This window comes from Balaenoptera ricei, chromosome 16 (assembly GCF_028023285.1).
Source record: "Balaenoptera ricei isolate mBalRic1 chromosome 16, mBalRic1.hap2, whole genome shotgun sequence".
NCBI lineage: Eukaryota > Metazoa > Chordata > Mammalia > Artiodactyla > Balaenopteridae > Balaenoptera > Balaenoptera ricei.
Genome location: NC_082654.1, coordinates 7,333,490 through 7,354,543, shown reverse-complemented (window position 1 = coordinate 7,354,543; position 21,054 = coordinate 7,333,490). Strand labels below are relative to the sequence as shown.

The 21,054-nt window shown below is 56.5% G+C and overlaps 1 protein-coding gene across 10 annotated transcripts in view; it reads right to left on the bottom strand.

Moving 5' to 3' along the window:
• CTBP2 (C-terminal binding protein 2) overlaps positions 1–21,054 on the bottom strand; it is a 165,005-nt gene that overhangs the window by 12,459 nt on the left and 131,492 nt on the right. For 7 of the 10 annotated variants that reach the window (XM_059900533.1, XM_059900539.1, XM_059900534.1 and 4 more), the window contains 3 exons: positions 13,733–13,945; positions 1,891–2,045; positions 1,398–1,542 (listed from right to left, as the gene is read on the bottom strand). In XM_059900533.1, coding sequence (XP_059756516.1) covers positions 1,398–1,542; positions 1,891–2,045; positions 13,733–13,945 — 513 coding nt within the window. The remainder of the gene's footprint in view (positions 1–1,397; positions 1,543–1,890; positions 2,046–13,732; positions 13,946–21,054) is intronic. The other 3 variants (XM_059900530.1, XM_059900540.1, XM_059900529.1) reach the window with 1 other exon arrangement.

Genomic DNA, 21,054 nt, shown 5'->3' with positions numbered 1-21,054 from the left:
CTGCGGGGCAATGACCACCTCCTGCCTTATCCTTGGGCTTCACCCGGGAGGCAAGCCCAACCTGCCGAAGCCGCCACTCCCAGGCCACCTGCCGCTGTGCAGAGCAGCCCGGCACCATCACGAAGAATCAGACCAGACCCAGCGCCACTCAGTACAGGCCCCCCGAGGGGGGCCTGGTTCCCCCCACCGCACGCGCCCACAAGACTTACCCCGTGGTTCAGGAACTGGGTGCAGCCCCGATGCAAGCAAGGGAACTAACTGCTAAAACAAATCCGCAGCCCTCACTCAAGCCCCCGGGCTGGGACCTCAAGGGGTGGGGGGGAGGCCGCAGCCCACTGGGGTGCCCTGGGCTGAAGCAGCAGCAGGCGGGTGGGTGTCTGTGGGCTGCGGCGGAACCGTCACACCACATGCTTGTGGGTGTTCACACACAGGTATGGTGCTGAGCTGACCGGGCAAGGCACCGCATACACCTGGCCTGCTTTCGGAGCACTGGCTCCGTACGGGCCGAGAAGCTGGCTTGGGGCGGGAGCAGGCAGGGGCGTAGAGGCCTGGGTTCCTGACCATTCTGAGGTACCCCTTCTCAGCCTCATGGCTGCAGGGCACCGGGCAGATCACAGCCCCACGCACTGGGTGCAGGGCCGGCATGTTTCAAAGACAACAAGGACAGTCACCGGAGAGGGGCTGGTCTAGAAGGAGCCTTCTGGCCCCTCCAAAGACAGCAGGGCAGCCTGGGGACTCCTGCTGTCAAAGCGTGGCCCCTTGAGCCTCTGCAAATGCTCCACGCACTCAGAGCCCACGCCAGGTGCTGGGACAGGGAGGCTGCCACGCCAAGGCCCCCCCCCCTCAGGGCACCTGCAGCCCGGGGTCTGGAAAGCGGCCGGGAGCCCTGCCTTTGGGGATCCATCTGCTGCCTCTGCTCTTCTTTGGCAGGAGGGGCTGTGCAGTGGTCCACCTGCACTGGCCCTGACCTAGGAAGGTTCCTGTGTGGACAGCAGCCCTTGGGGAGACAGCGCCATCCCAGGACTGGAGGAGACCCAGAAACCCTGAGCTGTGCACCCAGCGCAAGTAATTTCCGGTTGATGGGTCCTGGCCAGTCAGCACAGAGGTGTGGCCACTCACCATCCCCTCTGCACGGAAGGACCTGTGGCTTGTCTGGCTTAGCATCCTTCCCAAGTGACACAGCCTGGCCCAGCCCCACGGGTCCCAAGGTGGGTGGGGCCTCTGAACCCAGCAGGACGCTTCTACCTGTGTATTTGGAGGTGTGCCTGGCTAGGTTCCCTGTGAAACCAGCCCCCCTCCTCCAGCCGGGAGCAGGCACTGTGTGCCCTCTGTTCCGGCTTGCCTCTGCCCCAGCAGGCGCTTACTGGGCACTCACTGGGCACCCGCCAGGCACTTACCGAGCTCGCCTGCAGCCTTGATGTCGACGTTGTCGTAGCCGCTGCCTATCCGCACAATCACTCTCAGGGCCTTGAACTTCTCCAGGTCCTCCCTGGTGAGGGTGATGGTGTGGTACATCATGGCGCCGACAGCCTCATTTAACACCTGTGACGGGGCGAGCAGAGAACAGGTTGGAGGCCCCCACTGCCCTTGAACACGCAGGAGAGGATTCTAGCGGGAAAGCAGCCAGCTAGGACGCGGCCTGGGTGTTGACAGCTTCCCGCAGGCTGTGCTCAGGGGCCCGCTCGGTGACGCCAGGGGGATGGGGGGAGTGGAGGCGTGGCCAGGGAGGCCCACGGAGGTGAGAGGGACTGGCCAGCAGGGACCTGAGGGTGGAAAGGCGGGGGACCCGTCAGGGCGGCGGCGGCACCAAGCACTTGCTCGCGGAATGCCAGCGGCTGCCACCCGACCTGGGGGGGCCAGGGCGGCGGGCGGGGTGAGGAGGGGGCCCACCTTCTCGTGGATCTCCTGAGTGGACTGTGCGTCACAGAAGGCCACGGTGGCCAGGTCCTTCAGGATGGGCATCTCCACGGTGCAGTCTCGGCCGTCGAGCAGCGCCACCAGGGGGCGCGGGTGCAGGGGGCCGTTCATGATCTGGGGGCGGATACCTGGGAGGTGGGGACAGGACGGGAGGGGTGGGTGAGGGAAGCGGCCCGCCCCACACACGGCGGGACCGCGCAGCGAGGGGCCGGGCCTCCCACACCGGCCGTGCTTCCCAGTGAGGTACCGCGCCCCGCCGTCCACGTGCCTCCCTCCGGGGAGGATTCTGGGACAAGCCAAGGAGACCGAGCGGCAACATCTGCGCAGCCCCCTTGCCGCAGGAGCTGAGATGCCTCCATTCGCACACATGTAGCCAACAGGCAGCGCTGCGGCACAAACTCTACCGCCACGTGGGACTCGGGCCCAGGAACCCGGGCAGGCCCGCACCTGCCTCTGCCACCAGGGCCAGCACGGTGGCTACCCGTATGCGCCTAGACCACCAAGGCCCAGAGGCCTCTGGGACGCAGGCGGGGCCTGGCCCACGGCTCCCCAGGCTGGAGCAGGCTCCGCCCCTCGGCCCCTCCCTCCGCTGTGCCTCCCTGTTCCCACTGCCCTTCCACACACGCGCCAGAGGGTCCAAGATGAAATGGGACACGTTGAGGCACCAGCATCGCATGGGAGCTTCCTGGAGGAAACCCCTGGGGGACAGGCGCCCTGGGCACGGCTCAGGGGCCCTCTCACCTGCGCCAGGTGAGGAGAGGAAGCCAGTCCAAGGTGCTGGAGAAGGTGTGCGTGTGAGGCCAAGCGGCTTGCCGGGGACTCAAAAGACCAAACGGAATTTCCCAAAGGACCACCGAGTAAGCATGTTTGTCAGCAGCCTAGACCAGCCAGGGCCGTCTCATGTCTTGGTGCTTCTGATGGAGACAAAGGATGCTCGACCGCACAGCTCGGGGGGCACAGGCCGGGGGTGGGCCTCCCTGCATGCTGCCTAAGTGCTGGTTCTCCAGCCCAGCGCAGCTGCAGCGCCTCCAACCCAGACGAGGGAGGAGTGTCCGCCCTCCGCCATGGGGACCCGTCACAAGGGGCACACGAGCGGCACACGCACCAGCCCAGGGCAATTCATCCTCTCCACAAAACCATTCCTTTCAAATTCACATGGGAAGGTCTTGGATTTTGGCCCTGATGTTGAATCACCATGACCCCCCCCCCCCCCGCCCTGGGCATGGGAGAAACACCCCTGGGCTTCGGGAGATACCGCACAGCACTGAGGTGGCCAGGACAGGGCACCTCCCGTTTTCTCATCAAATCACAAGTGTTTGACGTCACAGAGCACAAGTCACAACAAGACAGCTTTCCATGCATCTGAGGTTTTCAGATGTTCAGATGAACTCTGATCGTGGCCACTGCACCAGGCCCGGCTCAGCCCATCTTGTCTCCTTCCCCACACACAGAATCTATTTATCCTCTCCTCTGGTGGCCATCTTGGCCACTGGGCTTGATCGGGCTCCTGCAGGCCAAAGCGGGAGCCGCTGGCACGCTTATCTGCGGGACCTCTGCCTCACAGCTCAGAACGGCTGGTAAGGGCTCCCCTCCTGGCAGCCCCGAGACTGGGTGGGGCCCCTCCTTAGCCACCAGGGCTCGGGACCCAGTCAGCCACACTCTTGGGCTAGATGCTCAAAGAGGAGCTCCCCGTCTGGTGCTGTGGCCACAGTGCCACTGGCGCTGCACAGGGCAGGGGGTGGGCATCCCGCATGCCCACACGACCGCCGCCCCAGACGGCGCTCCCACGCCACAGCTGCAGCATCGGGGGACAATCACCTCTTTGAATACGGAGCAGAGAAGAGGCTTCTGTCCTGGTCTCAGAAGAACAGGCTGGGGTGACCAGGGGGGAGCAAGCCACCTCTGGGCGGCCCCGGGCTGGGCCTCGCAGGCGATCATGGTCCCTCCCAGCCCGTGAGTGGCAGCCAAAGCCCTTCTGCCTCCTCAGGACCTGGATCCCCAAGCGAAGCTGAGCCTCAACATTCTCTGTCCTGAGTGGGAACAGGGATCCCCTACCCCACATCCTCACCAGTCCTCAACTCACACGGCAGGCGGAGAGCAGGCACCAAGCTGGCTGGCTGTTGGGGGGCTCGCGAGTGCCCTACTAGCATCCTGCTTTTGCCCAACTGACAGGTCCACGAGAGCCGAGGTGTTGTGTGCACATGGGGAGAAGGTTCCCCCAAAGACCAAGGCTGACAGCTTCAGACAGGAGCCCTGGAGACCCCGCGGAGGGAGAAGGGGGGGAGCAGTAATTTCGCATGGGTCCCACACCTTCTCACTTCACCCTTGAGACAGCACCACCGTCCCCCTTAGAGAAGAGGAAACGGAGGCACAAGGTGGAAAGTACTTCACCGGAGGAAGCAGCTGGAAGGTGCAGCGGTTGTGCCAACTCGGGGACCACACACAAAAGCTCCTACGCCTGCCCTCTCTGCCAAGTGAGATGACCACACCCCCAAGGACCCATTCTCCTCCTCCAGAGTCTGCCCCCGCCCCACACGCCTCCTACGGAGCCCAAGGTTGGGCTCCTGCAGGACCCCGTGAGCAGATGTGCTCACTTGCCCCGGGCTGCCCCTCCCACAGGGTGAAGAACACCCCGACTTCACACTGGGGGTTGCTGGCAGGAGGGTTAATCAGACAACGTTTTTAAAGTTCATGATCACGACTGGAAGTCCGAGTTGTTAATTAAAAAGCAGCCACATGGGAAAACGACAGTGGGCACAAGGCAGGCGTCTGGAGAGGCTGAGGGGCCGTCACCACAACATGTCCATCCACAGCATCAATGCATGCATCCCGTTACCTGGGAAACAAACTCGGGGTTGCCTAGCGATCGCCCCCCTCCCCCATTTGGGTCGTCTTTCTCTTTGGCGAAACCCACCCTTTGCCCTCGTTCAGGCTGGGCATGCAGAATGCAGCTGAGGCTGGTCCACAAGACCCCAAGCTTCCTGAGGCCCGAGGCTTGGATACCGGCTGCAGGCTCTTTATGGTAAGGTAGGAGATGGAGATACAACAGGGACCATGCTGCTCAGAGGTGCTCAGGCTGGGGAAGGATGCTGAGTGGGGACAGCTGGGTGGGTGGTGGGAGTGGGCGAGATTTACAGGTGTTTTGCATGAGGTGCAGGGACCATAGTGTGGGCCTGCTGAGGATCAGGCTTTACGGGAGCCACGTGAGACCCCCCAGCACTGAGGATGAGAGACAGCTTAGCCAGGTCACTGCCAAGGTCTGCTTCTACAAAGAAAGAGGCCATACCGTATACACATGCTCCTTTGGTTCCAGAAGGGACTAAGCCACCTGCACACCTTGGAATCCAATTACTTTCAAGCCACCGTGCCCAGCACCCTCTGTCCCTACAGTCTTGCTGGAGTCGGGGGCAGAGGTACCCAGAAGACCCCAGGAAATGCTGGGAAGATGAAGTTGCAATTAGACTTTTTATCTCACCTCACGTTAATCGACATCCTTCAGTGCTTCTAACAATTTGAAAAAATTTTAGTGTATTAGAACAGAATTGACACATTATGGATTAAGAGCTGTATGTATTAAGATGGCAAATGACCCTTTCAGAGACTATGGAAAATGGGGTACCAACTCAGGGGCTGGCTCTCAGGCTGGAGGGAGAAGCCCTATTTCCTCTATGGTCAAGGGAATTTAGGGGAGAAAGGCAAGGCACAACGTTTAATGAGAAGTCATGAAAAACGGGTCTGTGATCAAAAGCTAGGCTACCAACTACTAGACACTGCTAGGACCCCAAGAAAGAAGCCCCACAAACTCCAAGACTGATAAGAATCACACAACGCTGATTGATCTTATTCCCATTTTACAGTCAAGGAGACAAGCTAAGGGAACAAGGAGAACTGCCTCAAATAGCACCAGGGACCCCACAGAGTCCGAGGAAACACCTGCCAATGAGGGTCAGAGGGTCCTGGTGGCCCTGTAGTCAAAATGACCATTCCCTTTCTACAATCCCCTTTCCACTGGTGAACTCGGTCTATCCATTTCAGAATAATTCCAGCTGCAACTGGACACACCTAGGAAAGTGTACCAGTGCACTGCTTTCAACAACTTGTCCAGCATTAACTTTGCAGGGCAGAGAGCTCAGCGAACTCCCCTGATGTCAATTACTTGCTGGTTTCAGGCTCGCTTTGGCACAAGCAGGGACGCAGAGCCCCAGCTCGGGGCCAGCTCTGACGTCTGCCCCTGGACCCGGTATTGCTTAGAGCTGCAGCTGCACACAAATAATTGTGCAATTAGACACACTCAGTGGAAAACAAAGATGACGCCGGGCTGAGATGCCGGAGTTTTGTTAAGAGTGGCCAGCGGTCCAGTGAATGCCAAGTGCAAAGCCCTCATGAATTCCAAGGTGGAAAGTGGTGGGCCCCAGGGAGGACTTCGGTAACTTTCTGGCCACCCAGCCTTGATGCCACCTTATTTGGATAACAGCACCATATTTCTTCTTGGAACTGCTCCTTCCCCAGGCGACACAGGCTGAAAGGGCTGCTGTTGGCCAAAAGGGATGACGTACTCCTGCCTTGCAAAGCTGCCCTGTGGTGTTTCTGAGACCCATTTTCTGGCCTTTCTGGACACCATGTGAGTTCAGCTGACATCCTTCCTACAGAACCATGCGTCATTTTCTAAGGTCTGAGTCGGTTTCTGTTGCTTGCAACTCAAGAACCGAACTGTCTCAGGGACATGATTTTGCTGCTTTCAGATTTCAGTTATTGAGCAGTTTTACCCCAAAGGAAAGTGGCTGCAATAATCGTGTTTGACCCAGCAGGCAGAGAGGCCTCTTTTATTTGTTTTTTGTTTGTTTTTGTTTTTAAGATTTTTTTGATGTGGACCATTTTTGAAGTCTTTATTGAATTTGTTACAATATTGCTTCTGTTTTTATGTTTTGGTTTTTTGGCCACGAGGCACATGGGATCTTAGCTCGCTGACCAGGGATCGAACCGACACCCCCTGAGCATTGGAAGGCAAAGTCTTAACTACTGGACCACCAGGGAAGTCCCCAGAAAGCCCTCTTTTAACTATGGACCAGATTTTATGAAGCATCCCCACACCACAGCAGCCTCAACACCCCCATGCTAGGCTGGCTAGGATAACGGGATGACGGTCACATGTGCAGATGGCCACACCTGTGCAGGGTCACCTCCTTGCTCACCTGACGGGGGTTGGCCAAGTACAGCGGGACTACCCCTTGAGGCCCCCAAAGGACACACATGTGGGGCTGGGACCACTGAGGGAAAAGGACCTCCCACCACACAGCCCAAGTCCACCCAAAGATCTTCACTGCTGCCCAAAGGCAGTTGCCAGGATCCTCTGGGCGGCACCAGTCGTCTAGACAGCTGACGCCAGAACAAGTACCTGGAAAGGTCCACAGATGGGAGACCCATGCAGGCCTTAGAAAGACCTGAGACAAACGGCAAACTGCCCTGCGCACTTAGCACGAGGCTCTGGAGGCAATCAGTCAAACGGATCCTCAGCCCCCAGGACCGGCGTGGTGGCCTGGAAGGCAGCATGCACAGCTCCCATCCCCACGTGCAGGTGGCCAAGCGGGGAGCGGAGACGCGGCCACACAAAGCCCAGCGTGGTCCGGAGTGGGCCGGGAAGGACACACCAGGCCCGCACCGGCAGCCCTCTAGCCTGAACCACTTCCCAAGGGTCTGATCGTGTCTCCTGCCACCCAAAGAACAGCTTCCCCTTGAATGCAGCTGCTCCCCCAATTAAAAGGCCACTTCCTGCAAAGCAGCACAGCTCAACCCTTACTGGCTGGGCTCAGCAGTCTGATCCCCAGAAGGCCAGACACAGAACCAGATCTAGGGTCCGATAAGCGGCATATTTCACAGGCTTGCATTTCCATGACCTAGAGCTGCAACTCATGACTGGGGCCAAACCGGGAACCAGATGCTGACCTTGGGACATAAATGAGCCCCTGTCCGAGGCCCGGCTTTCAACTCGGAAACGTGGCTGTGTTGAGGGGTCCACCCAGCCACCTAGGGCCTGCGGTGGCAGAACCCTGCCTGGGAAAGGAGGCTGCAGAGCCTCATGTTGGGGTGAGACATCTCCCTTGCTTTGTGAACATGTTCATCCACGTTATAAAAACTGTTCTAAACTGTCAACAACAAATGTTCTGCAGTTGGCTGGAGTTGATTCAGAAAGCAGTTCTGGAAAATGAGGGAAGGCAATGACTGTCCCAGACACCCCGGGGAGGTGCCCACCCCACAGCAGCTCCCCTCGCCTTTCACGGGAGGGACGATGTGGCAGGTGAAGGGGATGGGTGGTCTAGCGAGCGGCCGCGAGGCAGTGATTCGCAATAAGATTGTGTCGCTCACACACATATGGAATCTTAAAAAAACGGTACTGATGAACCTAGTGGCAGGACAGGAATAAAGACGCAGACGGAGAGAACGGACCTGAGGACACGGGGTGTGGGGGGAGGGGAGAGGGAAGGGTAAGATGGCACGAGGTGAGAGAGTAGCACTGACATATATACACTACCAAATGTAACACAGATAGCTAGTGGGAAGCAGCCGCATAGCACAGGGAGATCAGCTTGGTGCTTTGTGACCACCTAGAGGCGGGGGACAGGGAGGGTGGGAGGGAGATGCAAGACGGAGGGGATATGGGGATATATGTATACATATAGCTAATTCACATTGTTATACAGCAGCAACAAACACACCAATGTAAAGCAATTCAACTCCAATAAAGATATTTTTTAAAAAATGTGTACTGCTAAGTGTGGCACTATTTTAAGGTTAAAAAAAAAAATGCAGTTACCGTTGGAAATCTCATCTTTGTTCCCACACTGCTATCTGCCTTTTCATTTGGCAAACTCTCTTCTCTCTGCGGTGTCCCTGGGCAGCTCTCCCAGGCCGAGGGAGCCGCGTCCACTTCCCTCCCACACCTCCGGGCCAGTCTGGGATGTGGCCAGGCCGCAGTTTGGTTTTGAAAACTCGGTCAAGTGCAGATATGCTCTCCCCGCACAGCAGAGAACCCGATTTTTCTCAGGTTGCCTCGCTTTTCACGTCTTGTTTTGCACCCAATAGCTCCCCGCTCCAGGGGCGTCCTCCTGCCTGTGCCCTGCCTGGCCCGAGGGGGAGTGAGCCTTTTCTTGCTGGCCCAGGATCTTGGGCAGAAACGTCTCGGGACGGAGGTGATGACCAAGGAACAGTGTACGTCCAGCCCGGAGGCTGAGGACCTGACAGAATCACAGCGTGGCTCCCGGCCAAGGCACAAGTAAAGGGCAGTTACTGAAGTGGACGTCGGCCCACGGGCTTTCAGCTGCTCACCAGCTTTGTAGGCTGAGGCTGCCCTCTCCAAAGTGGACCCTCAGACCCAATCCATCCTCATTCCTTCCCAATTCCTTACCTCCAAGCTCTGACATGTGAGAGCCTGGCCTGGTTCTAGGGACCCAAAGAGGAACCAGACGTGGACGCTCCCTCAGGGACCTCTAAACACACAGGGAATCTGGCTTATGGAAGAAACAGCTTTCCTCAAGGTACTTCAAATCTGGAACATGAGGGAATACCCCGGCGGTCCAGTGGTTAGGACTCGGCACTTTCACTGCCGGGGGCCCAGGTTCAATCCCTGGTCAGGGAACTAAGATCTCACAAACCACGCGGCACAGCCAAAAAATAAAATTAAATTAAAATTAAAACAAAATCAGGAACGTGAAGTCAGTTTCAATCAGGGCCGAGATGTGGAAGTCAACTTGTCTAATACAGTACAAGTGAAATCGGAACATCCTGAAATTCAATGCAGGCTGGAGCTGAATGGCCATGATGAACCTTGGTGTGTTCAGGGCTGAGGAAGAGGAGAAAGTAAAGCAAACCTGGACGACGGATGCAGATACGCAACCACTCTTCCTCTGTGCTCATGGCAGGCATCACTAATTGATCCCAGCACTCTTGGCCTCAGAGTCCCTGTTGACCCCAATGCCCTGAGGGCTGCCCCGCAAGGCTAGCTGACGTCTGCTGGCCAAGCTTAAGTGCGCTCAACCTCCTCTTGGAATGGGTAAAGGAAGGTGAAGGTCAATGTTGCACACATTCCACCAATACTGTGAGCACGGAAAGAAGCGGGGAGATGTAGGGAGGCCCCAGGGGAAGGATGCAAGGTCCCCGCAGCCAGGAGCAGACCGCAGACCTCCTCAGTCACTCCGGGAGAGCCCTCTGTTCTGCTGAGAAGGGTGGGCTTCTGAAGAGGAAGGGGAGAGAGACCCCAGAGTGGGGCTCAGCTCTGTGGCAGGTGCCTGGGTTTGCACCCACCCCCTCACAGCAAGGACCTCACCTGTACCTGGCACTGTTCCCGATGGCCTGTGACACCTGCCCTCTTCCCAATGTGACTCTGCTGCTCCCCCCGCCAAGAGGGGGGTCCACTTCCCCAGCCCCAGGAAATGTGCTGGCCTTGTACTTCAGTCTGACCCACACAGAGTGACAGAGGTGCTGCGGCACCTCTTCCAAGGCTGGGCCTCTGGGGTCAGCGTCACACCATCCAAATTCACACAGGAACCTGAGACTAGCTGGGAGCTGGGAGGCACTGGGAGGAAGGACCCTGGGGCCGGGGCCCAGCCATCCCAGCTGAGGTGGGGAGGCCACCACAGACTGTCCAGTCCCAGCTGAGCTCAGCTGCCTAGAAGCCAGGAAGTTCTGGAGTGACCGGCCACACAGCAATAGCTAGCTGACGTGCCCAGCAAGGCAAGGCCAAGGCGGTGAGCCCACCTCTCCTCCACCAGCAGGGACCCATCACCAGTGCTGCAGAAACCCCCCGAGGCTTGTCCCAGGCCTTGCCAGGACAGATCAAGGTGAGAGATCCCAGAGGGGAGGGACTTCTGCAGGGTAGGTGCCCCAAGCAGGGACCAAGCTGTGGACAGTTCAGTAATGATGAATTCGCTGTCACAGGCATCCTTATGTCAGGGCTGGAGCCCCTCTCTCCTTCCCCCAGTGATGGGTTAGGCTGCTTCTTCCCCACGGCACTCGCAAGGGCCCTTCTCCAAGGCCTGGCCAACTGTAGGTTTCAGGATTCTGGTGTGGCCTTTTGAAACAGCTCTCTCCTCACTTTCCTGAATGAACCCCCAGCTCTGAGACTTCTCCCCTGGAACACCCTAGAAGCCCTATCTGAGATGCTGAATCATACGGCCTGGTCACTGGGAGTCTCGTGTCAGTCTCTCCCTCTCTGGAAGGAAGTTTTCTATTCTTCACTCTGCAGGTAGGGCACCAAGGCCTGGGAAGGTGACAGGGTTCCTGGGGCGCCTGAGGGGTGAGCACAGGCCAGCTAACCTGAGCTCTGCAGTGTCAACACACCCAGCCATCTAGAACCTTGCCCAGCAGGAAACTTTCACTCGACCCTGACTGAGCGCTAGCCCCAAGTCAAGTACTAGAAAAACAGCAGGATTAAAGGTTGAAGACGGAACAACCTGGCTTAAAACTAGCACTGGGGAATAAAAAGGAGTGAAATATTTTTTAACGAAAGTGCAGATGGCCGTGCCATCACTGTGTGTATCAGCAACTACTGGCACATCTCGTTTCATTGCATTTTGCAGATACCGCTTTTTTTTTTTTCTTTAAAAACATACTGAAGGTTTGTGGTAACCCTGTATTGAGTAAGTCTACTGTCACCATTTCCTGCATATTTTTAAATTAAGGTGCGTACACTGTTTTTAAAGACAGCACTGTTGCACGCTTTACAGACTACAGTATAGTGTAAACATAACTTGTATACGCACTGGGAAACCAAAAAGTTCATATAACTTGCTTTACCTTGCGATATTTGCTTTATCGTGGTGGTCTGGCACAGAACCCAAGTTATCTCTGAAGTATACCTGTGCGGGCACTGCCCACAGGCCCCTGTGATGAGTGGTACAGCCAGGTAGGAAGGAAGCCCAGCGGTCACTGCACACGCAGCCCTCTCCTCGCTAGGGCTATCAGCAACTTGAATGCTACTTGGTCTTCTAAAGCTGGGTTCCTCTACTTAGCTGTGAATATACTAACCACCACCACACTGGCACGTTGAGAGGTGAATGGTATAGGCGTTTGAGTTATACCTCTCTATAAAGCTATTAAGAAAAAACACAAGTGTGGGGAAATGTGGCCTCACCAGGCCCTCTGAGCACCCAGGGGCTGGGCTGTTGGGGGTGACCCACACTAAGGGGGCTCCCGGAAGGCTGGGTGTGCTCCATGGGGGCAGGGGCTGGGGGGGCGGCTGGTTTGAAGCCACTCCTCAGCCCCGATTTTAGTGTCCTCTGCAAAAGCAGCTGGAGGCTCGGTCCACAGATGGCTACAGAGTGCCCTGACAAGTAGATTAGCTTCTTAAATACAACATGGATCTTAACGAGTCATGGCCTCCAAGTGAGATGCTCTCAGGCCATCTCGCTTGTAGCTCAGGTAAGAGCTGGACAGAGAGCCGACCCAGCAGGCAGCTCCCAGGCGCCCAGGCCGCTGCCCCCTCCCCACTCAAGGCTTGCTGGGCGCACACTGCTAACCCACTGTGCACGCACGAGGTGTGACTTGTGGGACGCACATCATCTAGTTAAAAAAAAAGTACAACTTCTGAGCCTCCAGAAAGACAAGCATTTGTTATACTTTAACTGACTCCTTAGAGCTGCCCAGGGAAACTGTCCCGGCAGCCCGAACGGTGCAGGGTCCCTACCACACCGGGGAACCGGAACAGAGAAAAGTCATAGATACTTTTCCTTTGCCCAGCAGAGCTTAAAAACAAAACCAGAGCCCTTTATCACTTGTTTAAACTCATTCCCTTAGACACTCACACGCTGGCCAGGCGGGCTTGTCTGGAGTCCACATGCCCCCGCCGTGCTGCGCTGGACGCACCCTTTCCAGGGTGGCTCCTGGTCTTCAGTGTTTGGGCTCCTTCACCCTCCCCAGTCCCAAGGGAGCCTCCTGTGTTCCTGGCAAATCCCTCTGCCCTGAAGAAGCGCCTGCTGTTCTGTCTGGAAAGCTGGTGCTTCCCACTGGGGGCAAGGCAAACAGCACCCACTCAGACCAGGTGGGAAAGACCCTCCCAGCTGACCGGGCCAGGAAGAACCATGCAGGGCATCACTGAAAAGCAACTACGCCACCAAGGAACACATTTCAAAGCAGCTGAGGACGCTCGGTCCTGCTTCTACTTCGGGGGAAACGTGACATATGGTCTGCTTTCCCCCAAAGGCCCAGCCTCACGTGGGTGGCCCTGCAGAACCGGAGGAGGGATAAAGGGACGTGGCCTGGGTGCAAGGGCTGGAGGCTCTGGGCTTGGGGAACAGCAGATCCCCAGGTGCCAGGACCCACTGGCTTCCCGTCCAGGTGAGGTCACACCTCTGCATGCTTCTCAACACGGGGGACAGTCCCTGGAGGGGCAAGTGACTGGTAGCTTATGCCTGGGGCGGGGGACAACCTCAGCTGCCCCTTCTGGCCGGGAGCACACATGCTCTGCACCTCCTTTCCAACAAACAGCTCCGATGGAATCCCCTGGCGCTCGTTCTCTTACGGGACTGCCCTGTCTCCGCCGGGACCGCCAGGGGTCAGAAGGCAGCCCAGCGGCCTGTGCCTTCCCCGTGCCCTCCTTCCTTATGGCAGCTCCTCCAAGTCTGTCGAAGAGATGAGCCTCAGGGCCTCGCCCTAGACCACAGCTAATAGGGCATGAACTTCTCAAGGGTGAAAGGGGGCTCCCAGGCCACTCGCTGACAGGATCCTCAATGTTGTGTCTCAGCGCTCCTCAAGGGCGCTGACCCAAAGCCAGGGCTCAGCCAGCCACGCTCACCCACTGCTCCTTGGTCGGGGCCCGCCTTACCTCCAGCCACTGGCCAGCAGCGCCACAGCAGGAGGCGGAGACTGGCCGTGAGGTGGGCGTCCAGGGCCTGCTCTTCCCCCGTGGTGGCGGCTCCACTCTGGTCCCAGCTCACGAGCCAGGAACCCTGAGATTCTGAACTCAAGGGCGGCTTTCCAAGTCCTGAGCTGCTCTGGAGCTCGCTGGAGAGACATACCCCCCTTGGCTCAGCGTCACCTGCAGATTAAAACAGCTCTCTGCAGCCCGGGGGTCCCTCCACCACAGTAATCAGACCAGACTGGACAGTGACGTGCCTGGGAGCCGGGAAACACCTGAGACCAGCCTCAAGTTGCAAAGCAGTAAGTCACGCAGCTGGCACCGCTGCCCTCAGACGTTTTTCCTTAATGGACTTGCAATCTTTCATTGCATCTATAAAGTCACCTACGCACCCCAAAACGGCCCACGCAGGCAACCCAAGGTTTGGGTAGCTGGGAGACGGCAAGAAGGTATAAGGACACTGTCCATGGGGCACCAGGACGAAGAGATAAAGCCAGTCCCACTGGTTCTTGTCTGTTTAGACTGGCTGCTGTGCTGGGTGCTTCTCTGGCACTTTCTCATTCAAACCCTGTGTTAGAGAAACTCCTTGAGAGCTACTGCTGTATTGCCAACGAGGACGCAGAGACTGTGCGGTGAGAGAAGCTCATCCAAGGTCACAGAGCGACCACGTGGCAGGCCAGGTCTGTCTCACATCAGCGGCTCAGCCTCAACGCCAGGGCTCACCGCGGACAATCGGGGACAATCACATGCCACTCCTGCATCTCCCTGGGGACCCAACTGCACACGCCTGACACCGACAGAGCCACAGATGCCACCCGCCCGGCCCTGGGGCCCGCCCACTCTGACAGACAGGTGCTCTCACCTCAGTGGGCCGAGGCAGGCCTTCAGGTCCCCCCCTGACCCCAGCACTGGCTTGCCTACCAATCACAGATGCTCGGCTGGGAATTCATCAATCATAAATCAAGAACCATCATCTGCTGTTTCTCATGGTAGAGACAGACCTTTCCCTTTGGGGTCACTCTGGATTTTGAGGCCTGAAGGGTCAATCACTGGGGTGGTAACTGCCATGCAATGTAATCCTGTGGCGCCAGGGAAGAGACAAAGCCCCTCCATCCTCCATTCCTCCCAAGCTGAGACGTGCCCAGAGCCCACCCCAGGTCTGGTCTGCTGCTTGCCCGTGGAGCCCTCAGAACCATGGAGATGGGAAGGCTGCATCCAGGCAAGTCAAAGCCCCCACAGGGGGAAAGTGACCCATGAGTACACGGCCCCTCCCCCAGCCACTCTCAGGGACACATACTCACTTCGCAAAGTCCTAAGACCCAGCTACACCCATGGGCCCGTCTGATAAGAAACCTGGTTCAGAAGATGTCAGCTTGGCCCTTGACCTCTGCTCTGCCCCTAAAAGGATTCAGCCAGGACTGTCCTTACGAGGCGCAACCTGGAGGTGGCCTGTGGCCAGGCAGGGCTTGCTGAGGCACTGGAGCCTCAGCCGGGATGGAGACGGAAGAAGCACAAGGCTTTCAGATAACTTAGTTTTTCCTGTGGCTCTAAAACCCAAAAGGAAAGTGATTCTCAAGGACCCTTTAACAGGCTTGCTGTCCGGCAGGCCAGGGCCTCGGGGCTGGATGAGCTCAGAGGACTGAGCTTTGACCAGCTCTGGGCCACGTGGACAAGACAGAGCCGGGGCCCAGGTGACCCACAGCTGTTGGGTGTCGCGGGCCTCTCACACCCAGTCACCACCTTAGACGGAGGGAGGACACAGTCTGTCCCTTCTAAACAGTAACTGCAGAGACGGTCGGGCCATCAGGCCTCGTGGGAGGACAGAGCTCCTCACAGCAGCTTCTTGCTAGAAAATACTCGCAGTGTGTAGGGAGTTACCATGTCTGTTTCCTTGAGGTTCCAATCAGCCTGGGGAAAAACCCGATCCACGCCCTTCGCCACACGTGCTGGGCGATCTCGCTAAGCCTGCACGCAGAGCCCTGCCCGAGAGAGCCTCCTCGGTCACCTTCTTCCGTTACTGCTCAGAGATTCATTCAACAATTAGCTCATTAATGGTGCCAGATGCCAGGGCATCGCGGTGGGAGACCGTCCTCATGAGTGTGTGGCCAACACCAAAGGAAAAGCCACCCATGCTGGCACCGCTGCGTCACCGTCTCCTCTCGGAATTGTGCTTTGCCGCCCTGAGAGCATCGTCCCGGATAGGGGAGCAATCGCTGGTTCTCTTATTAACGCCAAACTCAGCAGCAACTCCAAGGACCACATGTGAGGCACACAAAGTCTGTTCTCCACCCACAGCCTCCCCCAAGCGGGGGGTGTTCAGAAATCCGCGCCCCGCCTGGAGCCCCGACACTGGGCGGGGAAGCCGAGCAGCCCAGGCCGGTGTCTCCCCCTGGCCGGGGGCTGAGAAGGGATGGGCTGAGCCTCTGAGCCTCGGGGACTTCCAGGAAGGCCTTGCCCACGGCGTGGGGACGGCCAGCGGAGGCCACTGGGTATTTCACTTATTTCTCAAGTTCTAAAAATGTGCCCATGGCAACAACAGAAGGGGATGTTTAAGACAAATAAAGTGAAATAAAGATGAGAAAAGAACAAACGGATGCCAGGAGTCTGGCAGAGGCAGGCGCTGCAGGCCCACACGCTGGCCTGAGTGCCGCCAGCTTGTTTGTGATGGGCTCATGCCGGGCTGGTGGGACCAGGGGAGGCTGCAGTCATCCCACTAACAGCATAAATCACCTGCCCCGACCCCTCTCCAGGTGAGCATTTGGAGGGGCCTGGCACCCAGCAGGTGGGCTTCGGCACAGCCGGGACAGACTGGGGCCAGGGAACCCCTTGGAGGGGGTCCCCAACCAGACCGAGGACGCCCCACTCTTCTTGGTGCCTGCAAGGGCCCTTCCTTCCAAAGCACAGGAAGCAGCAGTAGAACAACACTGGCCCCCCAGGCTCGCCTGGCCCAGGTCGACAGGGGCCACAGCAGACGCGTCGCCAGGAGAGCAGGTCGGCCTCCGCGTGCCCCACGCCCCGAGCCCTCCTGGGCTGCTGCCTCTCTGGTTGGCTAGCCCCCTGGCATCAGATGGACCGACCCCACCAGGGCCCCTGAGGAACAGACAAGATGCCCTTCGCCCTAAAGGCCACTGGAAGAGCCTAGCAGACTCAGGCTTATTTTTCGAACTGCACTGCCTGGCCCAAGGGCCCATAAAAACAAAATGCCGCCCTGTTTCTTAGCTATGGCAGCCACCAAGGCCGGGATGGAGGCGGAAGAAGCACAAGGCTTCCAGATAACTTAGTTTTTCCTGTGGCTCTAAAACCCAAAAGGAAAGTGATTCTTAAGGACCCTTTAACAGGCTTGCTGTCCGGCGGGCCAGAGGCCAAGCGTGCTGCCCTTAGGCCCCAGAGCAGCCAGGAAGCTAATTCTCCCAAGTGCAACAGCTGGTTGGACGTCCCCGCCCTGCTCTTTTCCTCTGTAACTTTACGTCTAAAGCGATCCAGACTCAAAGCCCAGTTCACAGGAAAACACTAGAACCCATCACAAAGTCATATTTATTTCTTCAAATATAAAGCATTTAATAGACAACTCCCCAGCAGGAAAGCCGGTTAGGTTGAGAGGTGAGCTTTAAGCACTGTAGGTGGAGGGGGAAGGGACCGGCTCAGGCTGAGCTGCTGGCGACAGCATTCAACTCCCCAGGCAGAGCCCCCTCAACTGAGAAGAATCGCCACTTCCCTGTGGACTTGGCAATGCCCACCGAGGGCTGGGCTAAAGAAGCAGCAGACACCCTGGAGAGGAAGTCAGCTGTCTGCTGCAGGAGAAGCCCAGCCAGGCCCCAAGCCTGCGCCTGTGAACTTATCAACTTTGACTGGATAAGGCCCTAGTAAAAATTTTAACAAAATTTTTAGATGAGATGCAGGAAGTTGTCACAAGGTAGTAGAGCCTGTGAATGGGAGGGTGCAGGTTGAGGCATGATGGGGAGGGAACACTGCACATCTAGAGCAGATGCTGATTCTTTAGACATGTTGTTGAGGGCGGGAGAAATTCAGCTCGTGATTGCTCAGAAAAAGGATTTTTTTGAGCAAAGGGCTCACTGGTCCCACCTTAGGAGCAATGTGAATCTTTCAAGAGATCTCATTTCCCTCTTTACTTTGGTTGCTAGGAAGCTCAGAGTGAAATTCTCAGCTGTCCTTGTGCACAGGACTTCAGGGAGTGCTGAGTTCTGGCCTTATCACCCAGCTTCATCTTTTCCTGCGCTTATTTTTCCATCCACTCAGTTTTACCCTTGTGTGTGTTAGAGCTCTTCCTGATGGCCAGGCTTAAATCCTCTTAGGACCAAAGAACATTTTACATTCCATTTAATCACACAGAAGAATTAATTTCCTTGACTCTCCCAGAGGGCAGCACAGTACAGAGAGGAAAGGGGCTTGGCTCTGCAGCAAACAGCGTGGATCCAAGTGCAGTCCTGCAGGGCACCAGCTAGGGACAGGCAAGCACCAGTAGGTGCCCCTGGGGCCACACAAGCACTGAGCTTACCCACGTGCAAAGCCTGGGCCAGCCCATGTGACGTGGTCGTCAGAGCTCTCTGAGGGGTAAGTAGGTCCATCTTCCCAACGTCACACTTGGGGAAGTGACCGTCAGAGCACCTTGGGACTCCTACTCTGGAATCACCCTCTTTACTTCCTCTTGCTGACATGGACCTTGGTTTCCAGCATGGGCTGGTGTCCCCCGCCCTTCCCTGACTTCATACCACTGTTGAATTTCCCATGCTGTCCTAACGTGCTGTGCTTGGTGGTTCATCATGACACAGTGACCAAGCACAAGTTTGGAGTCAGACAGGCTGGCCCCAAATCCCTGTCCTGCTGTGTGACCTGGGGAAGAGTGCTAACCTCTCTGATCCTCAGAATTTCCATCTTGAAAGGGGAAATGCCTACAGTCTTCCTGGGAATTCAGATGAGATAACTGTGGTCCAATACTGCAGAATGGTGACATTTACTCTTATTTATTGGGCTGGGTAAGCCCTAGATGCACTCAAGGCTGGCTTCTCCAACCCCAGTCCTGGTAGAGAGCAAGAGGCGTATCAGGGGCAACTTGGGGCCAGGAGCTCCCTCTGAGCCCTGCGGGGGGCGACGTTTTCCTACTAAGCCAGTATCGGGAGGCCTCGCTCCCCATCGGCCTCACCAGCACTGCACACAGCTGAGCAGGCATCAGAGTGAGTTCCGGCTCTCCTCCCGTCGCCTCCCGTCCCCGGGAGCACAGCCCAGAGACCTCATTTACTAGTACAAACTCTGCACCAGAGTTTTCTCACCCAGCTCTCCCACGTTTAAACAAGAAGCTGTTCCGCTCACATTTGCAAACTCTTCCTGGGATCAGTTCTCAACCGCACTCAGAACGCATCCCCAGGAACCGCCCACCCTCTCAGTGGGGATGAGTGTTTACAGGTTTGATTTTATGCTCTCCTAACAATTTGGCAAAGGGTGTTTTATTCATATGCTGAGCACCACTGTTTGGCTAAATTTAACTGCCATGTGCCTTCCTGTTCCCGGAGCAGGAGGGAGCAAGTAAAAGTCAACAGTCTTGGGTTTTTTTCCCCCTTTACATGGAAAACAACTAAAAAAGCCCTTTGTGTAAGCCAGCCTCAGAGGTGGGTAAAACACACCCAGCAGCACATTAACTTAAGTACATTTAGCTTCTATATTGCTAACAAGGGCTAATCAGTTATGGATTAAAGCATTATTTCCCTTTCATAAACTTAAAAAAAAAAAAAACCCATGTACTAGCAAAGAGCCTATCAAATAGCTTTAGAATTCTTGCCTTGCGTAATCTTAGGGACAAGAAATAGGTTCCAAACACCTGAAAATCTTCCACGTTAATATATGTTGATTTTTCTCTTTTAAAAACGGTGTTGGGACAACTGAGTATCCACGGGCAGCAGAATGCAGTGGGACCCCTACCACACTCCAGATTCAAGTCAACTCAGGATGGTGCAAAAGGACCTAAATGTAAGAGCTAACACTACACAAAACTCTTAGGAAGGAAACTGAGGCACAAATCTTCATGACCTTGGATGATGACACCAAAACCACAGCAACCAGAGGGGGGAAAAAAATAAACTGGACTTCATCAAAATGAAAACTTCTGTGCTTCAAGGACAATATCAAGAAAGTGGAAAGACAACTGCAGAATGGGAGAAAATATTTGCCAATCAGGTGTCTGATACCAAAAGCCAGTGAGGACTTTGGGTTTTGCTTCCTGGGCCCCATGGCCCACCCAGGTCCACCCAGTAGAAGGTAAGTTAGAGAAGCCCAGTGTCCAGTGGACACTGGACGCTCAAGGGCAAGGGTCATGTGAAGAAGTAACGTGGCGAGGGGGTCTGTTGGCCTTGCCTTTTCTTGGGCAGATAAATGCACCGAGGCTCACCCCATCTGTGCATTGGGCTCAGGCACTTGTGCCCCCTGGAAAATCTAACTGGCACCGTGGACGAGACTGCCACCTCTTCTAAGCATTTCAGAGAGGCAATCATCCCTGGAGGAGTTTGGGGTTGGAAAGAGATACTAATACACAGAACTGTTACCTAGAGACCAAAGCCACGTCCGACAGGCCACTTCCTGAAGGCAGAGGCCAGTGAGGCCCCGCTGGATGAGGCCCCACTCTTTATTACTCAGAGCCACTCTGTAAAACTGGAAGACCAAACGCCCATCTAGAGATGAGAAGGCATGGTCAGCCTGTGCCGGGCAACTTGGTGCTGCTCAGGCCACACGAAGAGGGTCTGGTGACAGGAGCTCGGGCAGAGCTGGCCGGTGTCCAGCAATAGTCTTAGCCCCATCTTCCCCCGAGAGACCACAGATCAGTTCCTTTAAACTAACTCGCAGGAAAGCACAGCAAGGAACAGCTTCATTAACCACCTTCTCTGTGTCTCACATCACATTAGGCAGAAAACCTACAATGACCTCAGAACCTCCAAGTGGCCAGGAGCCCATTTCACCAGTAAGGGGGAGGGGGGTATTCCCAGATTATTAGGCACAGAACTGGGGTCCAAACCCAAGTCCCCACAGATCACACTCCTTGTACGATCATTGATACACACCCTTGCAGAGGGGGTCTGAGCCATCAGGGTTACGGGGGGGTTCCACAGAAGAGGTGAATTGACAGAAGGGTCCAGATACCCAGTTCTGTGAAAGGCCCGTTAAGCTTTTCTGTGACTCAGGCCTGGCAGCGTGGCCCTCTGCCATGGCACAGATAGCAGCTGGGACGCCTCCAGGCCACCAGACCACAGCTTACCTAGATGCTGTCCTCCATGGACAGAAGG